At 45.8% G+C, this 26,898-nt stretch overlaps 5 protein-coding genes across 5 annotated transcripts; 2 read left to right on the top strand and 3 right to left on the bottom strand.

The window, feature by feature from the left end:
* Positions 1 to 3,992: 3,992 nt before the first annotated feature.
* Positions 3,993 to 7,283, bottom strand: N7533_010449 (uncharacterized protein; the record flags this gene model as incomplete). Its single annotated transcript, XM_057107099.1, has 3 exons — positions 3,993 to 4,312; positions 4,370 to 5,336; positions 5,805 to 7,283. The coding sequence occupies 3 exons, from the start codon at positions 7,281 to 7,283 to the stop codon at positions 3,993 to 3,995; spliced, it is 2,766 nt and encodes a 921-aa protein (XP_056956316.1).
* An 87-nt stretch (positions 7,284 to 7,370) lies between these two features.
* N7533_010448 (uncharacterized protein) lies at positions 7,371 to 7,565 on the top strand (the record flags this gene model as incomplete). The annotated part of the gene is made up of 1 exon (XM_057107098.1): positions 7,371 to 7,565. One exon carries the CDS (start codon positions 7,371 to 7,373, stop codon positions 7,563 to 7,565), a length of 195 nt encoding a protein of 64 aa, XP_056956315.1.
* Positions 7,566 to 7,694: 129 nt separating this feature from the next.
* N7533_010447 (uncharacterized protein) lies at positions 7,695 to 8,308 on the bottom strand (the record flags this gene model as incomplete). Its single annotated transcript, XM_057107097.1, has 2 exons — positions 7,695 to 7,993; positions 8,227 to 8,308. The coding sequence occupies 2 exons, from the start codon at positions 8,306 to 8,308 to the stop codon at positions 7,695 to 7,697; spliced, it is 381 nt and encodes a 126-aa protein (XP_056956314.1).
* A 4,736-nt stretch (positions 8,309 to 13,044) lies between these two features.
* N7533_010446 (ankyrin repeat domain-containing protein) lies at positions 13,045 to 13,794 on the top strand (the record flags this gene model as incomplete). Its single annotated transcript, XM_057107096.1, has 1 exon — positions 13,045 to 13,794. The coding sequence occupies one exon, from the start codon at positions 13,045 to 13,047 to the stop codon at positions 13,792 to 13,794; it is 750 nt and encodes a 249-aa protein (XP_056956313.1).
* A 6,310-nt stretch (positions 13,795 to 20,104) lies between these two features.
* Positions 20,105 to 21,189, bottom strand: N7533_010445 (uncharacterized protein; the record flags this gene model as incomplete). Its single annotated transcript, XM_057107095.1, has 3 exons — positions 20,105 to 20,844; positions 20,919 to 20,992; positions 21,026 to 21,189. 3 exons carry the CDS (start codon positions 21,187 to 21,189, stop codon positions 20,105 to 20,107), a joined length of 978 nt encoding a protein of 325 aa, XP_056956312.1.
* Between the last annotated feature and the right edge of the window lie 5,709 nt (positions 21,190 to 26,898).

Raw genomic sequence — 26,898 nt, 5'->3', positions numbered from 1 at the left:
TTCAGGGGTCTTTCAGTTGATAGAAGTAACTTGCTGTACTAGATCGAGTGATCGCCCAATCTATGAGACTGGAAATATCAGCTCCGCCAATCATGTGGTAGCATCACCGATGTGAGGCAGCGTCTCAGCCATAACGTAGGAGATCCTGATAGACCCACCATCGCAGAACGCCTCTGACGTCATCATATGCCAGCCAAACATCTTTAGCTCTCACTTTGTTGGAGAAAGGAGCTGCCTCCCCAATATGGAGTCTAATATCATCCCATTACCATTCGGTGTGTGAACATACAGATAGGGCTTCCGATGCAAGGTCTTAGCTTTCCTTCTCCGTTTTAGTGCGCACTGAGCGCCGCTTTTGCTCTCTGAGTAGATCTGAGCACGTATTTGAGCGCTCGGAGCATTTATCATCACGTGATACCTTGAGCTGATCTCTGATTTCTCTGATCCGCGGGCATGCAGTAAACTGGGTGCTGAAAATTTAATGTAAGCGCCCCACTCAATTTCAGCACCCACCGCCATCGCAATAGCAGTGGGTGCTGAAAATCTCTGCACCCAGTGTAATTAATAAGCAAATTGACTAGTGTCGTTTAATTTATTTACCCCTATTTGCCATTGTTTACTTTTGTAGCATTCAAGATGGACGACAAAAACGATATACACGGCAATTTGGCACTTCCGCCAATGCCGACGTTATACTCGCGAGTACTATTACAACCATCTCCTCGCAATCGTGCTACAAAAGACGATACCACTGCACAGAATGATTTAATTTCATTTGTTTATGGCCTTCCGGGGGTATTTATTACATATTTTTAGCATATGTATAGCATCTGCTAAAAGTATTTTTATATTAGCCTCAACATGAGTTGACTGAACCCGGCTATCAACTTCAACATGAATTGGCTGCATCCAATGCTAAATTGATAGATGACGACTGCCCGGAACCAAAAGATGATGATCAGAGTTCAGAATTGGGAGATCCAGGACCCTCTCGTGAATTTAATCTAGGTTTGAAAGCTTGCGATGACCTTGTCATCAGTTCAAATGGCAAGAATAAAGTCCTAGCATCAGCTTCAGAAAGCCATCTTACGATTCCTGATTACCCGGCAGTATCAAAAGATGGTATCCTCCACATAATTGAGCTTACAAAGAGCCCATTAGATATCAATATGGAGGATCCATGGAACCAGGTTAAAACTGACAAAGATATTGCGCATCATGCCTTTGCTGAGATCACATCAAAGATTCAGTTCTCAACTCAGAAGACTTCCACTCCTCGCTCGATTACTTTGAAGCTTCTCTGTACTCATGCTAGAGATCCAGATGCGCTTGCATGGCATCGCCAATATAAGTGTCATGGAATTCATCACTGCGATTCAACACATCCAGATATCATTACTCTAAATGATCGATATGATCGAGTCAATCCTGAGATATTCTAGGAGCTTCGGGAAAAGGCTGCAGCTCCATCTCGTTTAGGTGTTCAACAAGAGCTTAGGGGACGCACCGAAGTGTAAGTACATATCGTTGACATATGGAAAGCATCTCAAACTAACATATTTTTTGCGCCTCACGATTGTTTAGATACTATCACACATTCTTAAGGAACTGGAAAGCTACAACACGATGCGCGCACCCTAGTGGTGTCCTCACATGCCCTGATCAGCAGCCATGTATCTGGACTCATGAACAGGATTGGTTTATCGGATGTCCTCATATTAAGAGCACTGAGCGATGGCATTATGTACAAACCCTGAGGCACAGTGACAGTATCTTACCTGAATATCTCAAGGTTCTGGTTGATACAGCTGATTCACGATCACCATGGCAAGATAAGAACTGTCGCTTTGTTGCAAATCGGAGGAAGGTTGGCCGATATTGCAGTGAGTGGAGTGCCATATGCGAAACTTCTGAGATCGATTTGATAATCTGATGCCTTTGATAGATTTCTTGCATCAAAGCGGAGACGGGCATATCGTGAAACGTGATTGTGGAGTTATTTTCGACATTTATATACCACATTTATGGCATCGCTTTCCATATGTTTTGATCGTTGGCCGTGGTAGCCATTCGAATTTCCCCCCGCCACCAGATAAGCTTCCAAGTGATATCGCAAAGGAGATCACTGAGGCTATTTCGGCACATGATGTTCTACGCCTAACCGCTCGTTCCTTGATAATCTCACCGCATCTTGCCCAAATACTCCGTAGACATGATAAGCTGACACTCCGAGAGCTCCACGACAGTCTACATTGCGAGGATCGTATTACAGCACTTATCCGGAAGCAGAAATTACTTCTATACCCCAAAGGTCTTGATCTTGCAGGTGTCCTCCGAGAATACGAGTTTGATCAAAGAAGGAACCCTTGGGAACAATGGATTCGCGATGTTTATTTCTTTGATGAGGACCGCCAGCAGTTCCTTATCATCTGCTGTACATATGAACAGGCTAAGCTCTTTCAAGCGGTACAATATATCGAGATGGATCTTGCATTCAAGATGGTTCATGGTAAAACGAATGTCTTCACAATCGCATCATACAATCAAAATGCCGACAAGATCAACACATACGTATATGCCTATATGAACATCGAAAGAACAGAAGCCTACAGGATACTCTTTGAGAGAGTATTCCAAGTACTTGGTGATGTTGGCCGCAATCCTATACAGTGGGCATATCAACATGGCAGCAATGATAATGCACCAGGGATTCGCGCAGTAACACTCGATATATGTAATAAACAAGCACATGGTAGGTCACGCTCTCATCTATGCGTTCAATTGCGCTTACTTACGCGTTCGATATGCTAAACATATCAGGTTTTGGGGACTATCTTGCATCACTTGACTCAGCCAATCAAGGCTGGACTTGGCGTGAGCACCGGTGACGCGCGCTTCGCAAGCTCCGCACGCCGATGCCCTAAAACGGAGTGAAGCAAGTGGAAATTGATATGAAAATTTTGAGTATGGAAGTGTTAGAAAATACGGTTAGAATCGACCAAGTATGTTCGTAGAATCATTTGATTGGTCGCGGACGTGCATGAGGAGTGACTGAAAAGCTTATATATTTAGAATCTGATGACGTCCGTGGTTAGGCGGGGTATGAAGTCTGTCCCCCCATATCTGTCCCGGAATAACAAGGCAAAGAAGAGATATGATTCAGAAGTCTACCGTCTAGCAATGTCTTTATGCGCGGTTCGGGTTGAATTCAACTGTGAAAACACGTTTAACCAGCTTTCATATATTCATGATCTTCCCCGTAATCTCGTTCCAGTCGATTCTATGGTCATTCCGAGGGCCTCCGATTACGCCGTATTGTTTGGGCGCGCAGTATTGCCGATCCTTAAAGAGCATGAAGTTGCTTGTCAGGCAGCATCAAGTCCCCAGTGTGGTGCTTGCGGTTCGGCCATGGTGCAAATCTTGCAAACGCCTATATCTATTATTCAAGATACGGGGCATCCGTTTCTTTCGGTGTGGGTCCATTCTCTTTGCGGCAAATCAGAATGCGAAACACAGACGAGGAATGGTATGGATAGGATTGTGGGCAGGCTGAGACGGCAACTTTTAGATGAAATGCGGTCGGAAGCGAAGAACTGCAAAGTGTGTGGTCAGTCGGAGGGAATAAAGAGATGTGCCCAATGCAAGGCAGTAGTTTACTGCGGTATCAAGCACCAGAGGGCAGATTGGAAGACACACAAAATGTTTTGCGTGCCGAGGGACCGAGAAGATCAGTAGGAAAAGCAGATGCCGCTCGGTCATTGGGTTTGCTATAGATACGCAGGCGTGAACGAAATCTATTTTCTCATCTGGTAAGAATGAGCTATGACTTTTATTCCCTAACTATCTGCTTCCCATCCTGACGATGTTTCTATCTCCAGTTCTTGCAGTCTTTGCATTTCAGCAAGCAAAAGCGGGTCGGGTTTGAATTGCAGGTCTTTCATGTCCAGTTTCTGCAGGAGGTGAAGTTCTTTGGAGGACCGAAGTCGGGATAATTACACATACATCGAGCAATACTTCCTGTGACGATCTTGTCCTCGTATGGTAGGGTCATCTTTAAGGTCGAGAATCGCACCTAGAAGTGTCGAACCTTGCACTTTGTAGTCGGTGAGGCAGAAAGCCGGGCACATTGGGACTTGTTTCCTTCGGACAGAATAACCTTTCAGGGTGACGGATCGTTCCAATGGAGAAACTGGTATGACCGAAGGTTCAAGGTCTTGAAATCCAGTAGGTTTCAGTCGGTCCGGTTTGAATAAAATATAGGCAGGTGGTTTAGTGCATATGGTATAGAGCTCGTCGATTTCGAAGAATTCGGCTAGTTCCGATGTGTCAAGCGGGTGAGCTCAAAATGGTTGGCGAACGATCAACCCACCAGCCGGATCTATCACGATTCCTACAGCAATTCCTGCTGCGCCGTTGACCAGGCCAAGCGGAGTACAGATGTTGGTCAGTACAACAGCGGGCATATTCGGGGTGTACAGAAAGAGTCCGGGGAAAGGGATCTTGGTACCTTGGTCCGGTTGCTGGAGCAAGTCGTCTACACGAAGTCGTAGGTTGATCAGGCCAGTGGATCTGGTCCGTGTATGAAGCGCAGGAAATATATAGACCCTTTGGAATCGGATCCGCGCGAATCGCTCTAATCGAACGCGGTTTACCTGGTGACGCAGAGAGTTTAACTTCACGACAGCGGTGGCATCTTCTAACTGCGGGCTGACCAGGGACGTGATGGTTTTGTTGTTAAGAAAGGCTCGATCGGCTTCTGTTAAAGTTCCTTTCCGGGCTTGAGATAGGAGATCATGAAACGGAGCATCTTCTGACTGTCTCATTTGTTCATCCAAGATGATTACTTGTTTGAACTGATGCCAGAGGATCCGACCGTTCTCATCCTCTCCGGACCCTTGCCTTGGTGCCTTCCATAATGCCGGCCCCCGAACGGGTGGAAATTGGAAAAAATCGCCTATAAAGATAACGACGGGGAGACCACCGAAAAGATCAGTGGAGGATCTGTCGAGGGATCTCGTGATCTTGCAGTGATTATCAATCACGCTGATCATGGTTAGATCCATCATGCTCACTTCGTCCACGAACATAATGGTTTTGCGAGACCAGAGCCGTCTCACCCGAGAACTCATTGCCGTTCGTCTTGAGCGGTCGATGGAGATCCCTAAGGTTATATAGTACGTATTGCCGCCGATATTATCGGCCGCGGCACCCGTTGGCGCCATGAGGATCACCTCGTCTCTCCACCCGATAAGACGTATAGCGGCTTCAATGGCCTTGATGATCTGGCTTTTCCCCGTGCCGCCTTCCCCACCAACATAAAGGAGAGTCTGTTTGCGCTACGCCGAATCGTAAGGATGGTTCGCCCAGGCCAACGCCTCAGATAGAACCCTCCTCACAATCATCCGTTGTTTCCGATTTAGAGGAATGACTTCACTGACCAAGGACATGAGAGAGGCGCCAGTGGGGTTGTCACCAACCCGGGATTGGCGATCATCCACATTAGGGACCGTATCGGAGCTAGCTAGCAAGGGCTGCAAGATACCATCTTCAATATGACCGTCGAAATTGTCAAGTGCAGAGCTCGTCTGCGCAACCTGACGATCAGCGCTTTCGTCTTGATCAAGGGTAACGAAACTTTTCAGTCGAAATTCCCATGCCTGTAAAGTAGACGGTGGGATGAATCTTAGTCCCGATGTTGCGTACACAGGAGTGCGTAAGATATCAAGTGGCTGGATGCTTTGTAGAGCTAAGCTTCGAGTTTGAGCTACCGCACGAAGCAGAGGGGGAATCCGCCGTCCAGTGACTAGAGTCTCTCGATGCCATGCTTTGCTGATGGAGTGGTAGGCCGCGATCAAAGTTTCCGCATTAAAATTCTCATCCTGTAGCTGAAAGAATTCATCTCCTTCTTCATCAGAAGCGAAGTTTACGGGTTCAAAGTCGTCAACATCATGGCGAAATGATTCAGCGGCACCGTTTGCTGACTTCCACATTTTTGCATCGGCCTGGCAGTCTTCCTTGGATTTACGTAAGAGCTCGATGTTTCTTGCAAATCCTCGGTTGTGAAATACGAGGGTTGGTTCAACAGCCGCCCATACTTGTAGGCAGGCGTCCCGTTTCGTCGCATAGCGTCTGAAGAGGTCAGTTAAGTGATGCCAGGGAACAAAGAGCCCTAATAATATCTCGGCCATGTCATTCTTGACCGCGACCGTTCTTGGATGACCTCCTGGAATCGCGTCTTCCGCTGCCTGGAATTCAGTTAGCTGTCCGTTGAAATTCACGGTCGCAACCTGGGATAAGGTGCGCGCCAGGCGCTGTACGTGCGTGGTATATCTAGGGTGGTTCGGGTCGAAGTCTATGTCGTCCGCAATAGCATCACGTGTATTCTTGGTTTTTACAAGCATGCAGTATTCAAATAACGCCAGAGGAGCGAGGTGCGGTCCACGCCATTTATAATTGTCGAAGATGCTCACAGGGGCGGTGTCCCCAGTCTCGTACGCGCAAGGTTCTTCTGCTATAGGATCAGAAGGGTGACTACTTTCGAGGTTATCCGGGAGAATGATCGACCGGATGTACCGCCTTAGCCACCAGAGGTTAATGCGGACGAAGTTGTAACTAATCGTGTAATGGGTTGGTAGTTGAAGCAGGCTGCTAGCGACCTGTACACCACTGATTTCTCGATCATGAGACAGAGCATTAAAGCAGCGTAGCGCAAAATTATTGACGCCCTTTTCACGAAGTCGTAGGTCTGTCGCTGTTGGTGGCTCAGCAACCTTTGCCTTTTCAATAGATTGCTTCAACAGAGCTGCCTTAGCTACTATCTGCCACGGAGAGACATCATCCTTCGTGGCGTAGTTTGTGATGTAGTAGATCAGAGACAAAGACTTTGAGATCGTCGGAATCCAAGAGATATCTTGGTTAGAACGGACACAACTGGCGATGGCCGGGTTCCATGGATTTATCCAGGCGTGATTTCGAGCAAGGTGAATCAGTCCAAACTCGTCTATGGTAGAGGTAGGGACGGGATCTCGAGGCATACCGAATCGACAAGCATTCTTTCTGGATCCTGTTTGCCGGTACTTGAAGCACGTGGCGAGATACTTGTTAGAATGGACTTGCGTTCTACGAGCGACGCAATTACTGTCATGAGAGAGTCGGAGATGAAAGTCGTCATCGGATTCGAGGTCTTTAGCTGACGGTGGCATGTTGGGAAGGTTCACTTCAGGGTCGTGCGGAATACTCTCATCCATACCTTGCATAATGATAGACTCCAAGTAGCGAATCATGCGGGTCGCGAAGTCGCTATCCTGAAGGAGCCGAGCCCGTAAAGAAGTGAAAGCCAGATTCCCCTTCGCCTATGCCAATCTGTGGAGATGCAGCATGCCTCGACCGTTCGTCTCGACAAAAGCGAAATGGTTCGAGAGGTCGCCAAGGATACCGATCCGGCCAGTATTGGTAGCGAAAAGGCCGTCCAGGATGGCTTTACAGACGTGATGGAAGAACTCAGCGACTGCCACCGGGTTAGATATAGCAGCAGCCTCACGGATAGCGGCATTTGCTGTGGCTAAGTTGTCTTCAGAGTACTCTACGCCGGCCAAGATCAGAACAAGGGGATCATATCTAGCTGTCAGCTTTGATCTTGCATTCACGGAAGCCGGATCCTGTATGCCCCTACGTATAACGCTGATCACTACAACCTATGGGTCTATATCTCCATCGATTGGGATGATCTCCTCTGGATCTTCCACATTACTCAGGAGCCAGTTTTCGAGGGTGGTAATGTAGCTACGTGCGAGGGTCACGGAGCCGATATCGGGTGGAAATGGGCTCAATGAGGCTTCCTGTCCACGTCGATCCAGTATCCAACCATCTGCCTGAAGCTGCTCCTTGATAGAATGATCCAGATCGGAAATTGTGCTCTCTGAATCAAGGACACACTGTTTTTCCTCCCACCTTGGGTACACAAGATTGGTGGAGATACACTCCTGAGAGGATTCTGCGGCGGTTTGAATCGGTGAGTACGTATACGTTCCCTCCTTTCCCCTGCGAACTCACTTTGCTCTTTGATATATCTTATCGCAAAAAGGTACATAAAGTAATAAGGCAACAATCTTCCCATGACCATTCTAGTCGTAACTAGCGACCGGCGCAGTATCATCTGGCTTAGCTCTGCACTGGTTAACTTCGCTGCTGTCTGCATCAAACAATGCAAGCAAGAGCTCAACTTACCTGCCTCCCCACGTTCATTGGGACTCTGTGCTAGATTTTTGGTGGATTCCGGGCTCGACGCCACCTGAAAATGCTGGGACATAATGGACAAACAACAAAATTGATAAAAGCCGTAATTAGATTGAAGAAGTTTTTGGCAAATGCTTCAAGACCTTTGGGCTGAGATACAGACGCGCTCGAAATCAGTTTCACCTCTTGACTCTCTTCAATTCTTTGTGACGAACTGAAGAAGTGGTCGAATACAACTAAGACCCTTGGGGACCGGCTTATTCATCGTTCACCCAATTTGCTCCTAGTATGGTGTCATAACACGCCATAGTTCGAATATAGAGACCCTGAGATCGTTCAACCGATCTTAACAATCAATCAATAATCTGATTCTATCGGATATGTTCAGTACTAGCCAGTACATTAATTCCTCATACTGACAGTTTCTTCTAAGGCTACGTGGCGGTATGTATGGTACATCCATGGCGCCGCTTAACTAATTTTTCCTTGGCATATTAATATCTACGACCCATAGACTACTGGGAACTGAGTGAGCACGGGAGGTGGGTTCTACAATGGATTACAAACCAATCAGCGCCACGGATGGCCCGCAAACGCACAAGTCTTCAGTGAGGTGTTTGGTTAATATCTGGCCATGGCTCCCAGGAGATCGATCTGTGTATTGCACTACGCAAAAACGAGGCTGAAGGCAGAAACAATTGTTCTATGAAAACATAGTCGACATGATAATTCCCTCACTATTCAAGGAAATCTTTGGTGAGATGTGGGCTGTGCGAATCAATCCCAAGCTGTATCATAGATTATATCTGCTTGAGGATAGAGAATTGTACGTCTGGGCTAGTAGGTAGCTAGGAGTGAACGTTGTTGTTTATGATTGATGGGGTGTTTTCGAGTAAATAAGGCGCTCATTATCTGTGAGTGAAGGTTGTCCCCCCCACCTATCACAATAAAGTACGGACAAATGGTGATGAATGTTGATAACGTCATCGCTGCGTTTCTGCGGCATTTTTGTGACTGTTTGAACAAGACCAACGGTGAGAGAAGTATTTCACATGTTGTATCATCAGGAAAAGTTACAATGCCTTCGAGTGCTGCATTAAATCAATGATGAAATGTTGAACTAGCTGCAATGAAAGAGTCATCTGTGTTTGTGCGCTCACAGTTCACGAAGACCATCACATCGACGCAAGCAGAATGCCTGGCTGCAATTCTATCGAGCTTTCCCTAACAGAACATTGGGTCTCAAGCATTCCTTTTTAATGGAACAAACGATATCGATCGCTTTTCGTCTTCGTCTGCAACACTTCGGTATGGATTGACCTCGAAGTCATGCACTACCGCCATTCGTGCCGTACAAGTCCGCCATGTTGTACGGATTCGGTAAGCAAGTTCTAGCCCTAGAATCACGGTAGTCTCTAGCGACTGAGCCCCTGGTGGAACCAGTTTGCCATTCCACAATATTTCGCCCCCGAGCAGCCTGAGCAGAAGTCAACCTGGTCCCATGACACGTCTGATTAATATGCAACCCTTCCCCGCCAACATGACCGATTTCACCATAATTGGCCCTACTGGCCAATTTGATCGTCAGTGATATCAGCATCAGCAGCAGCCAGAAGGTTCCTCCGAGCCCCAGCATGCCGTATGCTCAGTACTGGCGAGCACTGCGCAGCATCTTTGACGACACGTACGCCGGACGATTGGTGGAAGCCAGCCGATCGCTGCTGGAAATTTCTGAATGGCTTGTGATTAACGCACAGGATCTCGGTATGACCGAATCCTTTTTCATGATCTTTCGTTCTTTACCTTGCTGGATGTATTATAGGTGCTGCCGCTCCACAGGGCGTTGAGAGAGGTTGTACCACAATCGCACTCCGTCCTGGGCCCTGTTTTCTTTTTTTTTGAAAAAAAACCTCCGGGAGCTGTATTTTCTCTCTCTCTGTCTATTTGGGCTTTTTTATTTCTTTTCTTTCCTTTTTACACTTGTAGGTGCACGTTATACAAGCATCGTCTCACACGCCTAGCGGAAAAGGTGATGCGATATGTGCCACAAAGGGAAAGGTATTAAAACAAAACCTAATTATTTTCTGTTACTTTGATATAGAAATCCTGCGCGATAATTACTTTCTCTATCACGGTCAATTATAACTCTGGAACGACGTCAATTTTTGCTGGTTAGCTGTGTGTCAAAAGCAGAAGGATCTGTCCCAGGATCTGATTACGACGGGCCATTTACCGGCGCATACGAGTCTCATCGGTCGAGATCAGTTGGAAGCTTTGGGAACGAATTTGATTCACCTTTGTGATCACTTTGACCAGCACGGGCTGGTCGATTATCAATTAGGAATTTGGGAGGAATATATCTTATGTGGTAAGTAGATCCTGAACCGCGAACGAGCAGAATATGGATCTACAAAATTGTCCATATTCCTCTCTCCACCCCCGACCCCTCTGCCTGGATTTAGGTCATATCGGAAAATAAGACTCTAAGTCTAGCTCGCATTCCAATAGTCCTAGGTCAATGTCTAGATGTGATAGACAGTCTGCCCGAACCCACGGCCGCGGCGCCTAGGTCCTGTCGCTGAGCAGCCGTGTCTCTTGGCATATCCGTACGGAAACCTTTTCAGCTGTTTCTTTTTGCCAATGCTTGTAGCGCCTTGCCTTCTTGTGTAGCTTCATCGAAATTAGTTGCGATCAATTCAATTTCAAAGCCTGTAAACAGTCGCTGGGTTATCTGAGCGTTGATATTTTGAATGCCATAATGAAGCGATCACTGGACAATTCTTTTACACTTTCAGGGACATAAAGCTGTAGATCCACAATGTCGTTAACCGCCAGACTATCGGCCCTTTAAGAGGTGGTTGCCCCGGGGCTGGACAACGCATAGTGAGACATAGATCTAGGATCAGACGGGGGTGCGGAAAGCTGCTTTCGCGATTGACATTCGACAGCTCCCGACGGGCGGCTGTAATCTGGCCTTTTATTATATCGTGTATTAAATGATGGAGTGTCGTTGTGGTGGAAAATAGAACCAAGCCTCATTCTGCAGTCAGACATTTCATTGGGGTAATAATAGGATATAGGGAACTAATGATGGAGATTCAAGAAGCACATTTCCAGCCCGGGCGGGATTGGAGCCAGTATATATGAAAAGACATGCTTGGCAATAGAGAGTCGTAAACTTCAAGCCAGTGTAACCTTTCCCAAATTGCCACCTTGAACTAGTTTCATATCTGTCTCTGACTGGGCACAACAGATAATTTAGGGCCAGTGCTAACGCCCTGTGTTTGGAAAGTTTTAGACAACTCCGGCGTTTTATATCCTATATTACATCAAGGCGCTCTTTGGAAAAGTCTCTGTACTGAACAATTACAGATAAATGTAGCGGAAAATAGCCAGGATCTTAGTTCTAGAGATAATAGGACCGAGCCGGTTGCTCGACTGATCCGGACCTTGGTGCATTCCAACAACTACAGGGTTCGTCCCTGCGAAGTTTTGTACAATAATATATCCCTGGAAACAAAGCTCCGTATTCCCTCAGTCCCTGTCCACTGACTGCAAAATATCGCCATTGTATTCTTCATATCTTCCAGATATTGCGATATTTCTTTTTCTCTGTAGTCGCCCAAGTGGTAGGGCAGATTTATAGAGAGTTTGAACGTCTGGCAGAATAAGGGAGGGTGCTTCATGCACAAGCTGCACATTCTGATCCAAGGCTACTGGTACACAGTCTGAGAATTGGAGGCCCACGGATGGAATCTGTGACCTATATCAGTCGGTAATAAAAGCTGAGGTCGATTGCATCTGTTGAAGTAGCTGGAATCATACTGTATTTACTGCAGTGAGAAGCCGTTACGGATATACGGTCTCATTTATAAGATCTCGCGTCATAATCCGCCAATAGAAAAGTTTAAAAGAAAGCAAGACATTCAATATTCTCTATTTCTTTTCGCTTTAGGTCCCTTCCTCTTTCCAATAGATCATTCAAACGCCCATAAATTCTTCCCTGGAAGAAATTGAGTCCTATATTGGTGCTTCTACTTCTGTTAATTTTCCCGGATTGTTTAGTTGTTACTAATAGATTATTCCGTATATATAGATAAAGGGTATATGAGATAGGTGCCGCAGAACTAGTGAAACTGGGCTATAGTTTTCACAATTTCACGCGCTTCGGAGAAGGTGACTTCCTCGGAGCTTGTTTATTCAAGGTGAAAATAGTGTATCACAAGACCTATGAGCCATACGAAGATTCTATAGGCTTTATATCGATTTACCACTTCTGAAGTGTGAGATTTGTTGGGGTCGTGTTCCAGAATTAATTTATGACGACAGAAAGCCACCGTAAAGTTGGGAATGCCTATTAAAACAGGCTACTGCTTACGTTGTTGAGAAATGATTTCCTCCATAAACGACTCGAGATCCTGGTGAAACCGGTCCATTTGCCCGTTATTTTATTGAAATTCTTTCTGCCAAATCACATCCAACCCATGATAGCAAAAGCCTTCGACTTACTCTGTCCTATGATATCGAGTTTTAACCACACTCATGGTGAGATAGGCTCTGCTGAACTACACGACATAAACTTAATTGGCTGCTACTTGACTTCAAATGTCATACACACCAGCTAGGTGTAGTGACTGTACAACAGGTCTTCTTTTAAAAAATATTCGTGCCCTACAGGTTAATCTTGAACCCATGTGTGAAGAGCCATATGGGAGTGTACTGTGATGTGGGAACATCTTTAAACATGCTGCCATCTCACGAGATTAAACATACCAAGTTGGTACATTCTTTTTCATATTCACTACTAGAATGTCACAAGACGGCATCTATCTTCCGATAGAGGTCATTCTCCACATAGCCAAGAGTCTCATCCCTCGAGACCAGTTGTCACTTGTTCGTGCGTTTCCTGACCTTATCCGCTTACTGACATTCCGACACTTTGCTATTCAGGATGAACATGGAAACACAATCGTACAATTGCTCGCAGAACAGGGTGAAGATGGTCTATTACAACTACTATTGGCGAGAAATCATACCAAAGCGGACCCGGAGAATAAGAAAGGACGAACACCATTATCATGTGCAGCTTGGCGTGGACATGATACGGTGGTGAGGCTGCTACTTGAGCGAGACGACGTCAATGCGGACTCGAGAGATCATTATGGCCGGACGCCATTAGCATGTGCAGCTTGGCGTGGACATGATACGGTGGTGAGGCTGCTACTTGAGCGAGACGACGTCAATGCGGACTCGAGAGATCATTATGGCCGGACGCCATTAGCATGTGCAGCTTGGCGTGGACATGATACGGTGGTGAGGCTGCTACTTGAGCGAGACGACATCAATGCGGACTCGAGAGATCATTATGGCCGGACGCCATTAGCATGTGCAGCTTGGCGTGGACATGATACGGTGGTGAGCCTACTCCTGGAACGAGACGACGTAAATCCGAACTCGAAAGATCATTACGGTCGTACCCCCCTGTCATGCGCAACTTTACGTGGTCATAATGGGGTTTTCGAATTACTACTAGGAGCAGATCATCTTGACGTGGGCTGACGAGGCGAGGATAAGCCGTCAGAATTCTACTAGATATGATGGAACGTTCAAGAAGTGGCGAGATCCCAGAATGTTTCGGTGAAATCAGGAGCCATCAATTATGTTGTGTTTTAAAGGAAGACTGCTTGTTATTATTCAGATAGGAAATCTGACCATTTATATACGGTATAAACCCTCCTGATTTATTTCCTAACATAGCTGTTACCTCCATGAGTTCCGGATTTGACTACGTTACGATATGATATAGAGGCGTCCGGAAACGGGTGTGACTATCGACACTTTTCGATTGATTCACCAACAATTATACCAAAACTCATCTTTCTATTGCCAACTAACCAAACAAGGAAGATAGTGAGGACCTTTAAGCTTCGGTCTTTGGGTGAAGCGACGTGGAGAAATCACTTGTCATGAAACCAGTATTCTGTAATTTAGTCTAAACTTGATACAGTACGTAGAAATCAGCCCTATATGACATTTAAATTAGTTAAAGCGATATTTGAAGGCATTTTCCGGCAAAAAATAAGTTTTCCCCTCTGATAGTAATCTCACGATCTTTTTGTGCCCATTAGCCACGGCCCATGACAAAGGTGTACGGCCGTTATCGTCTATCGAGTTAACATCAATATCATTCCGTTTCACAAGTAGAGCCACGACCCCCATCTCCCCTTGAAAAGCTGCGTACACTAGTGCGGTTTGACCGTAGTTATCTCTCGAGTCCGCTTTGACATCACTTCGCTCCAGAAACAACTCAACGACTTCTTCGTGCCCACGCGCAGCAGCCCGTGACAAAGGTGTGCGGCCGTTGTTGTCTATCGAGTTGACTTCAATATCTTTTTGTTTTAGTATCAGATTCGCTACTCTTGCTTGTCCTTGAAAGGCTGAATATACCAAGGGTATCTGTCCGTAATCGTCTCTTGAGTTTACTTTGATATTATCTCGCTTTACTAGCAGCCTTACGATTTCGTCATGCCCACATGCCGCTGCCCATGACAACGGAGTTCGATTGTGATGATCTGTTGAGTCTGCTGTCACATCGACCCGCTCTGCTAGAGCATTTGCCATATATACGTTTCTATACTGAGCTGCTCGCGATAGCGGTGTTCGATCCTCCTTATTTTTCAGGTCTGGCGAGATTCCTTTTTTTGCAAGTAAAGTAGCTGTTAGGTCTTCCTCAGTTCTTGCTGTAAGTATATGTAGAATTGTATTGAAACCCTCATCTTGAATACTCATGTGTCGAGGTGTGAACACCCCAATAAGTCCTGGCAATACATGTAGAAGCGATATCTGCATTTGAGTATCGGAACTTTCTAATAAGAGTAGTATAATCTCTGTTGGAAGGCAACTCATTTTACGGTGTGACGTTAATCTAACGTTTTAGTATTCTGATCCGAAGCTAAGCAGTGAACGCCTGCTACCAACCTCGATGGACTTGGTGGGTAACTCAAATTAGATATTCATCCTGTGTGATGGTGAGTGATCTACATAAAGGGTTTGATCATCGTAAGCTCCGTTAAACGAGGTGACTCTACCCTCTAGGGCCCCAGAAAGGACATTGATGCCCAATGGGGAATGAAAGATGCGGAACGCTGTTAAGCTGCGCAGCACGGCTAGTAACAGTCACTGTAAATATTGGAGGCCGGCGACGACTCTCACCTCCCCGTGGTGCCGGCTGGGAACCTGCGAATGCCTTGCCCGATGGCATTAGCAGAGCTGAGAAGAGTCACACCAGCCAGCACTGTCCGCTGGCTAGGGCTACTGCTAGAGCGAGAGCTCAGGGGTCAGGACCCCTGACCCCACGCACAGGCGACAAGGGAACAATTTGAAAACCACCCGACACACGACTGCGAAACCGATCCTACAATCAGTGGACACTAGGGTCGTGGGATAGGACACCCTTGGGGTGCTCTCGGGCTGCTCTGTTGAAAGGAGGATATCGCTGGGTCAAAGATCACAGAAACGACGAAGTCAAAAACAAAACACGAACGATATGGCAGGATCCAGCATGCTTGAACCCACACAGAGAACGACGAGGTACTTTGGTTAGTAGGAGGGACAACACTGTGTTGCTTGGCTGTTCTGGGTACAGAGAGGATACAACTGGGCGAACTCCTGCGAGACACGGTCGGCCTTGCCAGAGAGATCTTGCAAGGTAGCGCGAAACGGATTTGACAATCTGCGGGGCGCAGCATATAATGGAAGCGACGGAAGGCTGGGTGGGCGGACTGCAGATACGACACTTTCTATATGGCTCGAGAGGACGGACGCGCGTGTCGGTCTACTGAGAGAATAGGATTCCGAAGATGGCCATCGAGGATAGAGTCTTTAGGGCGGCTATGGAAGTAGGCTTAAGGTGCAAACTGGTATTGACTTGCGGACCCGGCTGTGCCCCGCGAAGGATGCGGAAAAGGATCGAAGGAGACGTAAGGTGGAGGGTCTATGTAGGTAGACATGCTGCCACCTCTACAATGTATTATTAGGCTTGCTTAGCTAAGGAATACAAATCAGTACTTGTCAATGGGCAAGCATCTGAGGCCCGAAGTCTCCCACAGGCGGGGCTGCCTCAGGGATCACCCCTGTCCCCCATCCTATTCCTCTTCTTCAACGCAGATCTCGTACAACGACAGATCGACGGCCAAGGAGGAGCGATTGCCTTCGTGGATGACTTTACCGCGTGGGTGACCGGACCGACTGCGCAGAGCAACCGGAATGGTATTGAAGCGATCGTCAATGAAGCACTCGACTGGGAAAAGAGAAGTGGAGCGACCTTTGAAGCAGAGAAAACTGCCATTATACACTTCGCCCCCAAGGCCCACAAATCGGACCCGGAGCCATTCATCATTAAGGGAGAGACCGTTGAACCTAAAGACCATGTTAAGATTCTTGGCGTGATAATGGATACAAGACTCAAATACAAGGAACATGTCGCGAGAGCGGCGTCCAAAGGCCTAGAGGCAGCGATGGAGCTTCGACGACTCCGAGGTCTGTCCCCAGCGACAGCGCGGCAGCTCTTCACAGCCACCGTGGCCCCGGTGGTGGACTACGCCTCCAATGTCTGGATGCACGCTTTCAAGAACAAGAATATCGGGCCGATCAACCGGGTTCAACGAGTCGGAGCGCAGGCGATTGTAGGAACGTTCCTCACCGTTGCGACCAGCGTGGCGGAGGCCGAGGCTCACATTGCCACTGCACGACATCGGTTCTGGAGACGAGCCGTGAAGATGTGGACGGACATTCACACCCTACCAGCAACCAATCTCCTCCGCAGGAGTACAGCTCAGATCAGAAAATTCAGAAGATACCACCGGTCGCCATTGTATCAGGTCGCAGACGCGCTGAAGAGCATCGAGATGGAATCACTGGAAACTATCAATCCATTTACATTAGCGCCATGGGAGGAACGTATACACGGCGATAGACAGGATTCATCAGAGACACAGACCGAAACGGGCGGAGTCATGCGCATTGCGGTCAGCAGTTCAGCACGAAATGAGAAGGTAGGATTCGGCGTGGCGATCGAGAAGCAGCCACCTCGGTATCGTAAGCCGAGGCTGAAGACCTTCTCTGTCACACTGGGCGCAAGAGCAGAGCAGAACCCATACTCCGGCGAATTGGCAGCAATGGCATACGCACTGGGTACGCTACAGGGACTGAAACGGTGCAGGGTCACGCTGCTCACCAGCAACAAAGCGGCGGGACTCACACTGAGGAATCCTCGACAGCAGTCAGGCCAGGAACACATCTGCCAGATATACAAGTTGACCCAAAGACTACGGAGACACGAAAACCGAATGGACATCCGCTGGGTTCCGACCAGCGAGCATAACCAATTGTTGAGCCTGGCGAAAGAGCAGGCCAGAGCCGCGACACAAGAGGATGCTACCCCTCAAGCACAGGTCCACAGAATGAAGTCAACCACCCTGAACATCGCACGGTCCCAAGCAGTCACCAGCAAAGGCTTGCCAGAGAACATAGGGCGACATTCCAAACGAGTAGATGCAGCACTCCCAGGGAAACACACCCGGCAGCTGTATGATCAATTATCGTGGAAAGAAGCAAGCGTGCTGGCCCAACTCCGGACTGGCATGGCAAGACTCAACGGATATCTTTACCGAATCAGCGTCGCCGAGACAGATCAATGTGCATGTGGACAAGCAAGAGAGACCGTGGAACACTTCCTCTTTCGATGTCGGAAGTGGACCGCACACCGGACGGGAATGCTGCAATGTACCCATGCTCACCGAGGGAATATATCCTTCTTCCTGGGCGGAAAGTCGCCGTCAGATGATCAGAACTGGACACCGAATCTAGAAGCAGTGCGAGCCTCAATACGGTTTGCAATCGCCACGGGCCGACTGGACGCCACTTAGCCATGTCGACCAACATAAACGAACCCCTCCCCCCCGAACTAACCCCCACCCACCACCTCGTGCCAGAGACGGTAGACGCGCTTCAACTGCCGAGAATAGGATGTTGAACACTTGAAGAAGCGCCTTCAAGCCAGCCTACTAACAAAATTACTATCCCGCGAGGATCCACCACGATAATGACAGTTGAGATGACATATACAGAAAGTAACCATGTATGGGCTGCAAGGAGACACGGCATATACTAGGGACATGTATTGATAAAATAGTGATAGTTGCCCTTTCGGCTTCGCCGCCGGGCGTTAATGAATTGTGTGTGTGTGTGTGTAAATATTGGAGGAATTGTATTATTATCTATATTGCTGTTATGTCTCATAACACCGAAAACTGAATGAGTTCTTTATTTTGTTACTTGATTTCTACCCTACGATGCAACACTATTGTATTCCACCTGCTGCGCGTTCTGAAGCTTTAGGGTCGCCAGATCTAACAGCAAGTATGTTGTGCTATAACCAATCAGGATTATATTATATAAGGTTGCTGTTTATCTATATTGTGAGATTTATAAGGATACTAGCAATATAAAGAAGTATTATACTTATTTTCGTGTTAAGTAAATGACGTTTACCTCCAGCAAACTAATCTATTAATGCGCTATCTCCTCAGGACTGAATATTCGCAGATGTCATATGTGTGTTGGTACAATGACGTCACTTTTCCGACATCACTGTTAAACTACTTGGTTATTGTTGGTTCGCTAGCTGTGTCTTACAGTTTTAGGGTCATATTTTCTGTAGCCTCCAGCAATACGCAGCCACACACGAGGATTAGCATGCTAGGCGGGGATGTCTTCCCATTAAAAGGTTTCGTGTGACACAACCATCAAGGCGGGAGCGCTAAAGTGCTTATTTTCAAAATTGATCTCTTTTTTTTCCGTCTTATGATCAAATATATCCACTCAAATATTGCCTTAGGGGCGTCCTATATCTTGTTAAGCAGGCAAGCAAGCAGATGACTTAGGATCGCGTGTTTTTCAGATGTCCCCTCCAACCAAATTGATATCTTATGGGCATCAACGCTACTCGCAAACATTCTATACTGCAAATCTCCCTTGGTCGGGACAAGAGTAGTATTTCAAGTCGTATATATATAGGCATTCTCGAACTCACCTTGACAAGTACACACTTATAACCTCTTGTCCCGCCCCAATACCAAGGCATTAGCGAAGATTATCAATGGAAGGGGCATCAGTAAGTTGAGGGCTGTTGTTCAACGCTCTGTGTATGGTATTGTATCCCTTTCGGTAAATCGCTTCACCTGCTTTGAATATAGGGCGGTGAATGATTGTGATGGTATTAGATACAGAACATTTTACCGCGGGCCCTTATCTTCGTGAGGTCTAAATAAATGATCTGCGCTAATATCTTGGCAGTGGGCTATGAAAGAGTTTCTCAGCGAGTAGTGGTCAAGCCGATTATTTTGTAGTACAAGAGGTGGATGATCCCTGTTTTCGAATATAGCCTGTGGTCTACCTGTGGGCCATCTACGAATGTCACTAATGGGATTTGCAGGAAAGGATTTGCAGGGTATAGTCAATCGGAAACCTCATGATGACAAGGGCTCCTGTGATTAGACTGCGGTAACATCCTCAATATCCATGGATATCCACAAATCCTCTCCGCAAATTGCGGATATGGTATGTCAACTAATATCCTCAATCCTCAAATTTGTGGATATGATATTCCACCCAATATTCTCTGGATATTTGAGGATATCCAGCGGATATGAAACAGGCCAAATATGCCCAGCCTCGTGACTTTTTTGAGCGTACATTATTTATGCGGATTCCTTTGTATTTTTTAAGTAACCACAAAGTAATATTTCATTATTGAAGTTTTCAATTTTTAGACATAGTTTTATTATTTCCATTCTACCTTCTACATTGACTATCTTAAATCAATCTGAAATCCATCAGGTAACCTTGGTTGCTTCCGAATCCGCCCTGACCGTCCTTGTGTGCCCTTATATATTGGTATTTCTGGAAGGCCATCGTCGTCGTCATCAACTGCCTCAGATAATTGTTTCCTTGATCGTTTACACTGTAGTTGATTACTCTGATCAGTCTTCCCACCGTCTGAATCATCATCGCAGCTTTCTATCTGTGGCATATCCTCGATTCCAGGCTCTTGATCTTCCTCTTTATTGTCACTAATTGGTTCAAGAGTTTCAAGCTGGGGTATTGGTTTCTGAGCTTGATCCAACAATGCAGCTTCTCCAACAGAAAGATGCTCCTTGATAACCTCTATCTCTTTCTGCTCAATCTTAAAGTTGGTGGTGAACTGATGAAGCATTAGTTCTCGGATTATACTTGGTTTCAATTGGCCACGGCGATAGTAGCAGATATCGCGAGCGTAATTGAATAATCGCTCAACGCCTGCACCACTAGCTAGGATTGAGAGAATATCCCGTGCTATCCTTGTAAGAATGGGAAACTCATGCTTATGCTCTTTCCAGAATGCTCGGGGCTTCTGTCTCTCAATACCTCGGGCAAGATACCTTGCAATCTCATCATTTTTAGGCTTTGAGAGCTTATTCTGTGGTTGGTTCTGAGAAGTACAAGCGGCATCTAGATTACAAGAATCATCATCTGGGTTCTCTCTAGTGGTATCTTGCAAGACTGCAGTATCTGAATTATGTCGAAGTATCTCTTTGTATCGATGAAACTCTTGCTTGGGAACTCCATGATATAGTCAATTTTACCTTGCCAGTCTGTTGATGTAAAATATCGAAGTTTTTTTGATGGGCAAAGGATCATTGCAAGTGCATAGATATCCCTATATGGTTTATAATCAGTAGTAGTATAATACTTTGAGAGCTTCCTTTTTGCAGTCCGGAGAGCCTGGAGCATGTCCTTCTTCCAGATAACTCCTTTATTCTTTAACTTGCTCTCAACTTCATCAAGATAAGAGAAAAGCTTGTTATAAATACTATAGATGTTATGTGCAGTAACATCCCTAGTCTTTGATAGCATAGTGGTGAAGTCAAAGAAAGGCTTTGTGAGAAGAAGTAGATATTCAATCTGTCGCTACTCTTCTTGATCAAGTTTGAAGTGGATATATTGATGATCTGTATAATATATCAACTTTTTACACTATATTTTCTTATAAAAATATGAAGAAGCCCTAGTCGGAAGTTCGGATTTTGCGGATTTTGCGGACTTGGTGATTTCGTTTCTCTGAAAATCAACACCTGAGGATAGCTGAGGATGTCCGTGGATATCCGATAATATCGGTGGTTTCGAATATTCGCAACAGCCCTATTCTTATTTGCATAGGTTCGACTTACGCAGGGTACATTATTTGAGGGAGCCTGCCTTTGTCCGCGCGAACTCAGAGTCCGCTTTGTGTTTCCCGGATTATTTCCCGAGTTTTCGCTCTGCGGATTAATTTTTACCCTTTGCAATTGAGAATGGCTAAACCATATTTGCGAACTCGATTGACGTTCCTGCCAGAGTTAGTAACCGGCGGTAGTGAAATTGATGGCTATCGAGGACCTGCTGTACTAGATGTATGCTACGGTACGAGGGGTAAAGGGCTGGGTGCACTTGTGTGTTGTGTAAAACACACGTGCTACGCCTACACTGAGATTAATATTAGTGGCTACGTTCGATGTCAATGAGTTTGTCTTCTTTACCATATATTATAAACCGACCTGTATCTTTCAAATAAGAATTGGGCCTTTGTGACCGTCTAGGCAATTAACTGGCCGGCCTGGCGAGGCTACTTCTGCCGGCGAGTCCGTGCCCCTCAGTGGTGATATTAAGGATGTATTTGGTCGACTTGCGGTTGTATTGAGCATAGTATCAGGTTCTAGTGACCTGACTTTAGTTAGTCGACTTCTGAAATATTCGATCTATGAGAATGTACTGTACTTACTAGGATCAGTCGTAAATAAGCCATGGTGGCAGCTTTAAATGACCGTCTGCATTAGAACACAGGCAAGGCACTTTGTCGCTGTATATATTCAATCTAGTACCAACTATCAGTAGCTGGTGCAATATGGTCGCTCGCAACTTACCTTGTTCGTGGCCTAGACGAGGTCCCCGGCCGGCTATAATGTACTTTCTCGATCGGACTCACCCGAACGGCTGGATTAGGACTGGGTTTTACTAAACTCTATGTTAATATAATTTCTGTTGACTGAGGGTGGTATAAACTTGCCGTGATGCAGCCTGGCATTAGTATAGAAAACCAGGGATGAGGTAGCGGGCTTATCTCGACCATACGTGGAGGGCCTGGGATTATATTGTTTCACAGGGAATGGATGTAGCTGTACCTGCCAATGTACGATTCTGGGCAGATCTTCAACTATGTAAGGGTAAAGTAACACTGGACGAGAGTTTCGTGGTATTTTGTTTGCGACAAACTTCGACCTGGCCTCAAAATGGCTGCTCTTGCGGCGAGGAATCTATGGTGAATCTAAGCATGGGCTGTCCTAGCGCTTGCTCAGCTGTAATCAGCGGTTGAAATAATTGACCTTGAGACTATTGCTAATAGTTCGATTCAGTCTGCTGATTGATGCTCAACGGGGAATTAGTTGTTTTTTTTCCGCGACCGTCAGGTCTCGGCCTCTTCTCGTTGTCGCAGATGCTCTGATGACTCGCTCGATTAACAGTGAGGCTGGTTTATGGCTACCGATAAGCCTTCGGATTGGATGTGGGCAGGATATTTATAGCCGTCGAAATATTGCCAAAAACTAATGTATTGACGGTCAACCTTTGTTCGGACAGGGCAATGCTGAAGAGACGAAATGAAAACACTCTGGAATTTTACGGTATGGCTAAGCAGAGGGCATCAAGGCTTTCTGCCTTAGCCCGCTAATATGCTAGGTGAAGTGGCTGTGTCAACCACGTCTTCAGAGACAATAAAGGCACAAGTGTAGTAATATTCAGTGGCTTGGCCCACTAGGTTGTTGCAGCTGGGTTAGTTTCGAGGATGAGGGGGGATATAGCTCGGTCAGGTTGAGTGTAAAATTGAAGCTTGCCCTATAACGAAAAGGAATCATAAGCGATATTTTCTGAGGAACAGACAGCTACGAACGGATAGCATTCGTACGAAGATTGAAATGCAGTACCGGGTGTTGAGAATGGGTAGGGGCAAAGCACTAGTGTGACTTACAAGACATTGAGTGACTCGCGATAGAAAGTTCGCTATCCTATATAGAGGGTTGTCAGTATATTATATCTGCCTTAAAAGTTGCTGTAGTCTTTGAACCTACGTTGTCAGTTATTGCTGTCCACTGCAGGGGACTGTATAAAAGATGGCACCTAATTATCTTCAATCATTAGCCGATAGCCTATGAAGGCAACTTGTAACTTACTATACTCGTAGCTTGGACCATTCCAGATCTAGATCCTGAAAATTCGTTTAATGGCTTTTCAGAGAAATAGCGGAGGTAGGGCTGATACCGAGCATTTTCTATGTTAGTATGATTCCAAATGACTGGGCAGCTACACTTACTTGCTGTTTGAAGACCTCTTGTGTCGAGAAAACCAGGCTAGTGCGATGCAACAAGTCAGTCAATTTTGTTGTACGGTTTTGAAGCCAACGTACCAAATAGTAGCTACGGAAATGAGAATTGATCGATATTCTTTTACCTAGAGTGATAAAGGAATGCTTGCGAACGATAGTTCTGCTGGTGATGGGACGGGTATTTATAGCAATTTAACCAGGTATTTATCCTGCGTCAATGAGATTATTATTATGAATTGTGAGGGCTTAAACAAAAACTACTCTTCAATGATAACTGGCTTAATATTTCATTATTGATTTAAAGGAGCTCTTAGATATATTGTATTTTGTTCCTGGTGATCAAGAACTTGAAAAATATTTTCTGGCTGTGGCATTGTTTCAACAGTCATGAGGATGCCGCAGAAAAGAACCGACGACGGTTATCACTATTTACCACCGTGAGTCCGCCTTTAATGCGACGGTTGAGGCGACGAGGTTATGTCATTTCATTTCACTCACCAGTGATGAGCCCATTACTCTACGCAACGAATACCTTATCAAAGACAGGCAAATACTATGTTATAATGCGACCGAGCTCCATACCAGCCAAACCGCAGGATTATTTATTGCCTAACTCGTATATCGGAGAAATATATTATGCCTACGTAATATCAAGCTGACAAAAGCTGTGGTACAGTGTGGTACTGATTCGTACAGCCCACATCTCACGAAAGAGCTAATTGTATAGTCAGTGAGTCACTAGATCGATGACGTTTTCGCAGAACAATCATTTCTGCTTTCGACCTCTTCTGTGTACATAGCAATACCTATCGATCTCCTGGGAGCTAAGTGGACGTGGGAAAGTGGTCACTACTGCAAGGATAAATGAGCCAGGTAGTGCTATTAGCAGCCTATATGCTTATAAGTCTTCTTTGAAATGATTGGTTAATATATGGCCTTGGTTCCCAGGAGCCTATGTGTCGTAAATATTGATACGATCATTGGATACCACTAAGAGAGCAGAGAAATAATTAGCCAATCGGTGCCATGAATGACCCACAAGTGCCACAAAGCCTCAGTAGAAATGATTGGTCTAAATGTGGCTATGAGCTCCTGGGAGCCTGAGCCTATTATTATATCTACTGTAACTGGATAGCCCATCAGTAATACCCTATGAGGGTCTTACGTATCTGTTGATGAGGAGCGTGTTTTTCGGATGAAATAATCATTATTAAAGAAAGCTATAGTCGACTCTAGATATAAGATCTAGTGCGAGGAAGCAAGAGAAAGATAGCTTCCTTGCGTTCAGTGGAACCCAGATGCGCTATGTGGGTCCGTGTCCTCCGCTTTGCGTGTATGCCTTATGTATACCCCTGATATGTTGCAGGGGTCCGTAATAGGAGATCATAAGGTATATATCCTATAAGCGATAAGGTTTCTTTATATTTGTGAGATGATTATTTGTGTGCACCTTTACGAGGATGCTATAATCTATCTATTCGGAGTGTGGTCCAATGTATTAAGTTTAGCTATTGGGGCCTTCAAGTGCATCTACACCGCTTATTAAGCCGTAGCACGCCTATAAATAGTTAAAAGGATGTGGTGGGGGGGGGCTGAAAAGCACAAATACAGGCGAATCAGGTCGCTGCCCGCAGAACGGCAAAGTGGAGGTATGTAAAGGCCTGGCTTTACGATGATTACTAGCGGTGTGTAGTTATTTGTGCGCCTTATGCCAATCATAAAGTGGAATTTACTAAAAAGAGCGCCTGTTGGAAGAGGTGAAAAAAGTGGCGAAGAGCTTGGTTTTTGGTGGTTAAATATAATACTCGCCATTCCCTTTGGCCTTCCATCTGCTATCTACTCTTTACGTACGAGAAATCAACACAACTCCTACTCCCTTTCCTGCTTCTCGAAACAAGTATGTCTGGTTACCGAATCTTGTACTTAGGCTCCCTTTCTCCCTAGACGCTATGTAGCTTATACTAGTAACACCCACATCGACAATATCAAATAATATGTTAGCTTACGTATAGTAGTCTGCGTTCTTCGTGGGGATGTATATATCGGCGGCACCATCATTTTCGAGCAGGAGCCTGAATTGGCACCTACCAAGATCTCTTACAATATCACTGGTAACCAGCCCAATGCCGAGCGTGGCCTCCATATCCATACATTTGGTGACAACACCAACGGCTGCACCTCCGCCGGCCCTTATTGTGAGTTTTTCCACCCGGAAATACACTGTGTACTTCTTCTGTAGTGAGTTATTTATCTGACGGTAGCTCAACGACGTCTGAGCAATTATGGAAATTTCAGTCCGGCCTTAATCGACGAGTCCAGAAATCTGGTAATCGGCCTCAGGGACGAAATATTGCAATTACAAACAACACAACAGAATCGGAAAACTACATTATAAGTGGAATTTTCAAAAATTTCAATGCTTATTCCCATGATTTGGTATGAAGACTCAATGAATGTTGATCGCAAAATCGTGCTCAAATGTGTTAAATTAAATGTTCAAGGCATCTGTCGGATATAGTTATTTACATCGGTTTTCCTATGTATGAGATTACAACTTAAGAAGTCCCACAGGAAGAGCGAGTGACAATATCGCTCATTCTATGTTAAAGCACATTGAGAATCCTTTTAGAAACGGTAGAATCAACAGCAGGGAGGGTAAATAAAAAAGTCTCATACATCGAGTTACCTTGTTCCAATTTGAACATTAGCTGTAGAAATAGACGAGGCATACAAATTAAAGTAACCCGAGCTTCTGGCTCCGATATGGTTTCTAGATCAAGCATCAAAACGCAGACCTATCCCAAATAGGATGGTATCCTGTCCATTTAAGTCGTTCTCTCTTTCAAGGTTGAGCTAGCACAACTAGGGAAATGGCCTGAACGTTCAAGAGGAGCCCACATGAGATTTTAAGAAGAGAGAGCCACTTCCAGGCGTGAGAATTCACGCTGCATGTGCTCCCAGTATACAAGAATAGCCAATGGTGTAGAGGTCGGGCCTTTACAATAGGACAGTGCAGATTTAGTACAGTACCCAAGGATGGGTGCGCTTACGCAAATTCGGACCGATGAAAATTTGCTACTACGCTGAAATCTCCCTTAGGACAGTTTAGATATCCATAGCCCTTTCGGCACTTTAGAGTTTGAATTTAGTCCTGTCATTCCTGTCTCATCCGCCTCATGCTAATCTGGCTGTTCAATCAAGCATTCGAA

This window comes from Penicillium manginii, assembly GCF_028828005.1.
Source record: "Penicillium manginii strain IBT 31320 chromosome Unknown utg000007l:1.0-2284322.0:1.0-2285126.0, whole genome shotgun sequence".
In the NCBI taxonomy this organism is placed as follows: Eukaryota; Fungi; Ascomycota; class Eurotiomycetes; order Eurotiales; family Aspergillaceae; genus Penicillium; species Penicillium manginii.
This window is presented reverse-complemented; position numbering and strand designations above follow the sequence as displayed.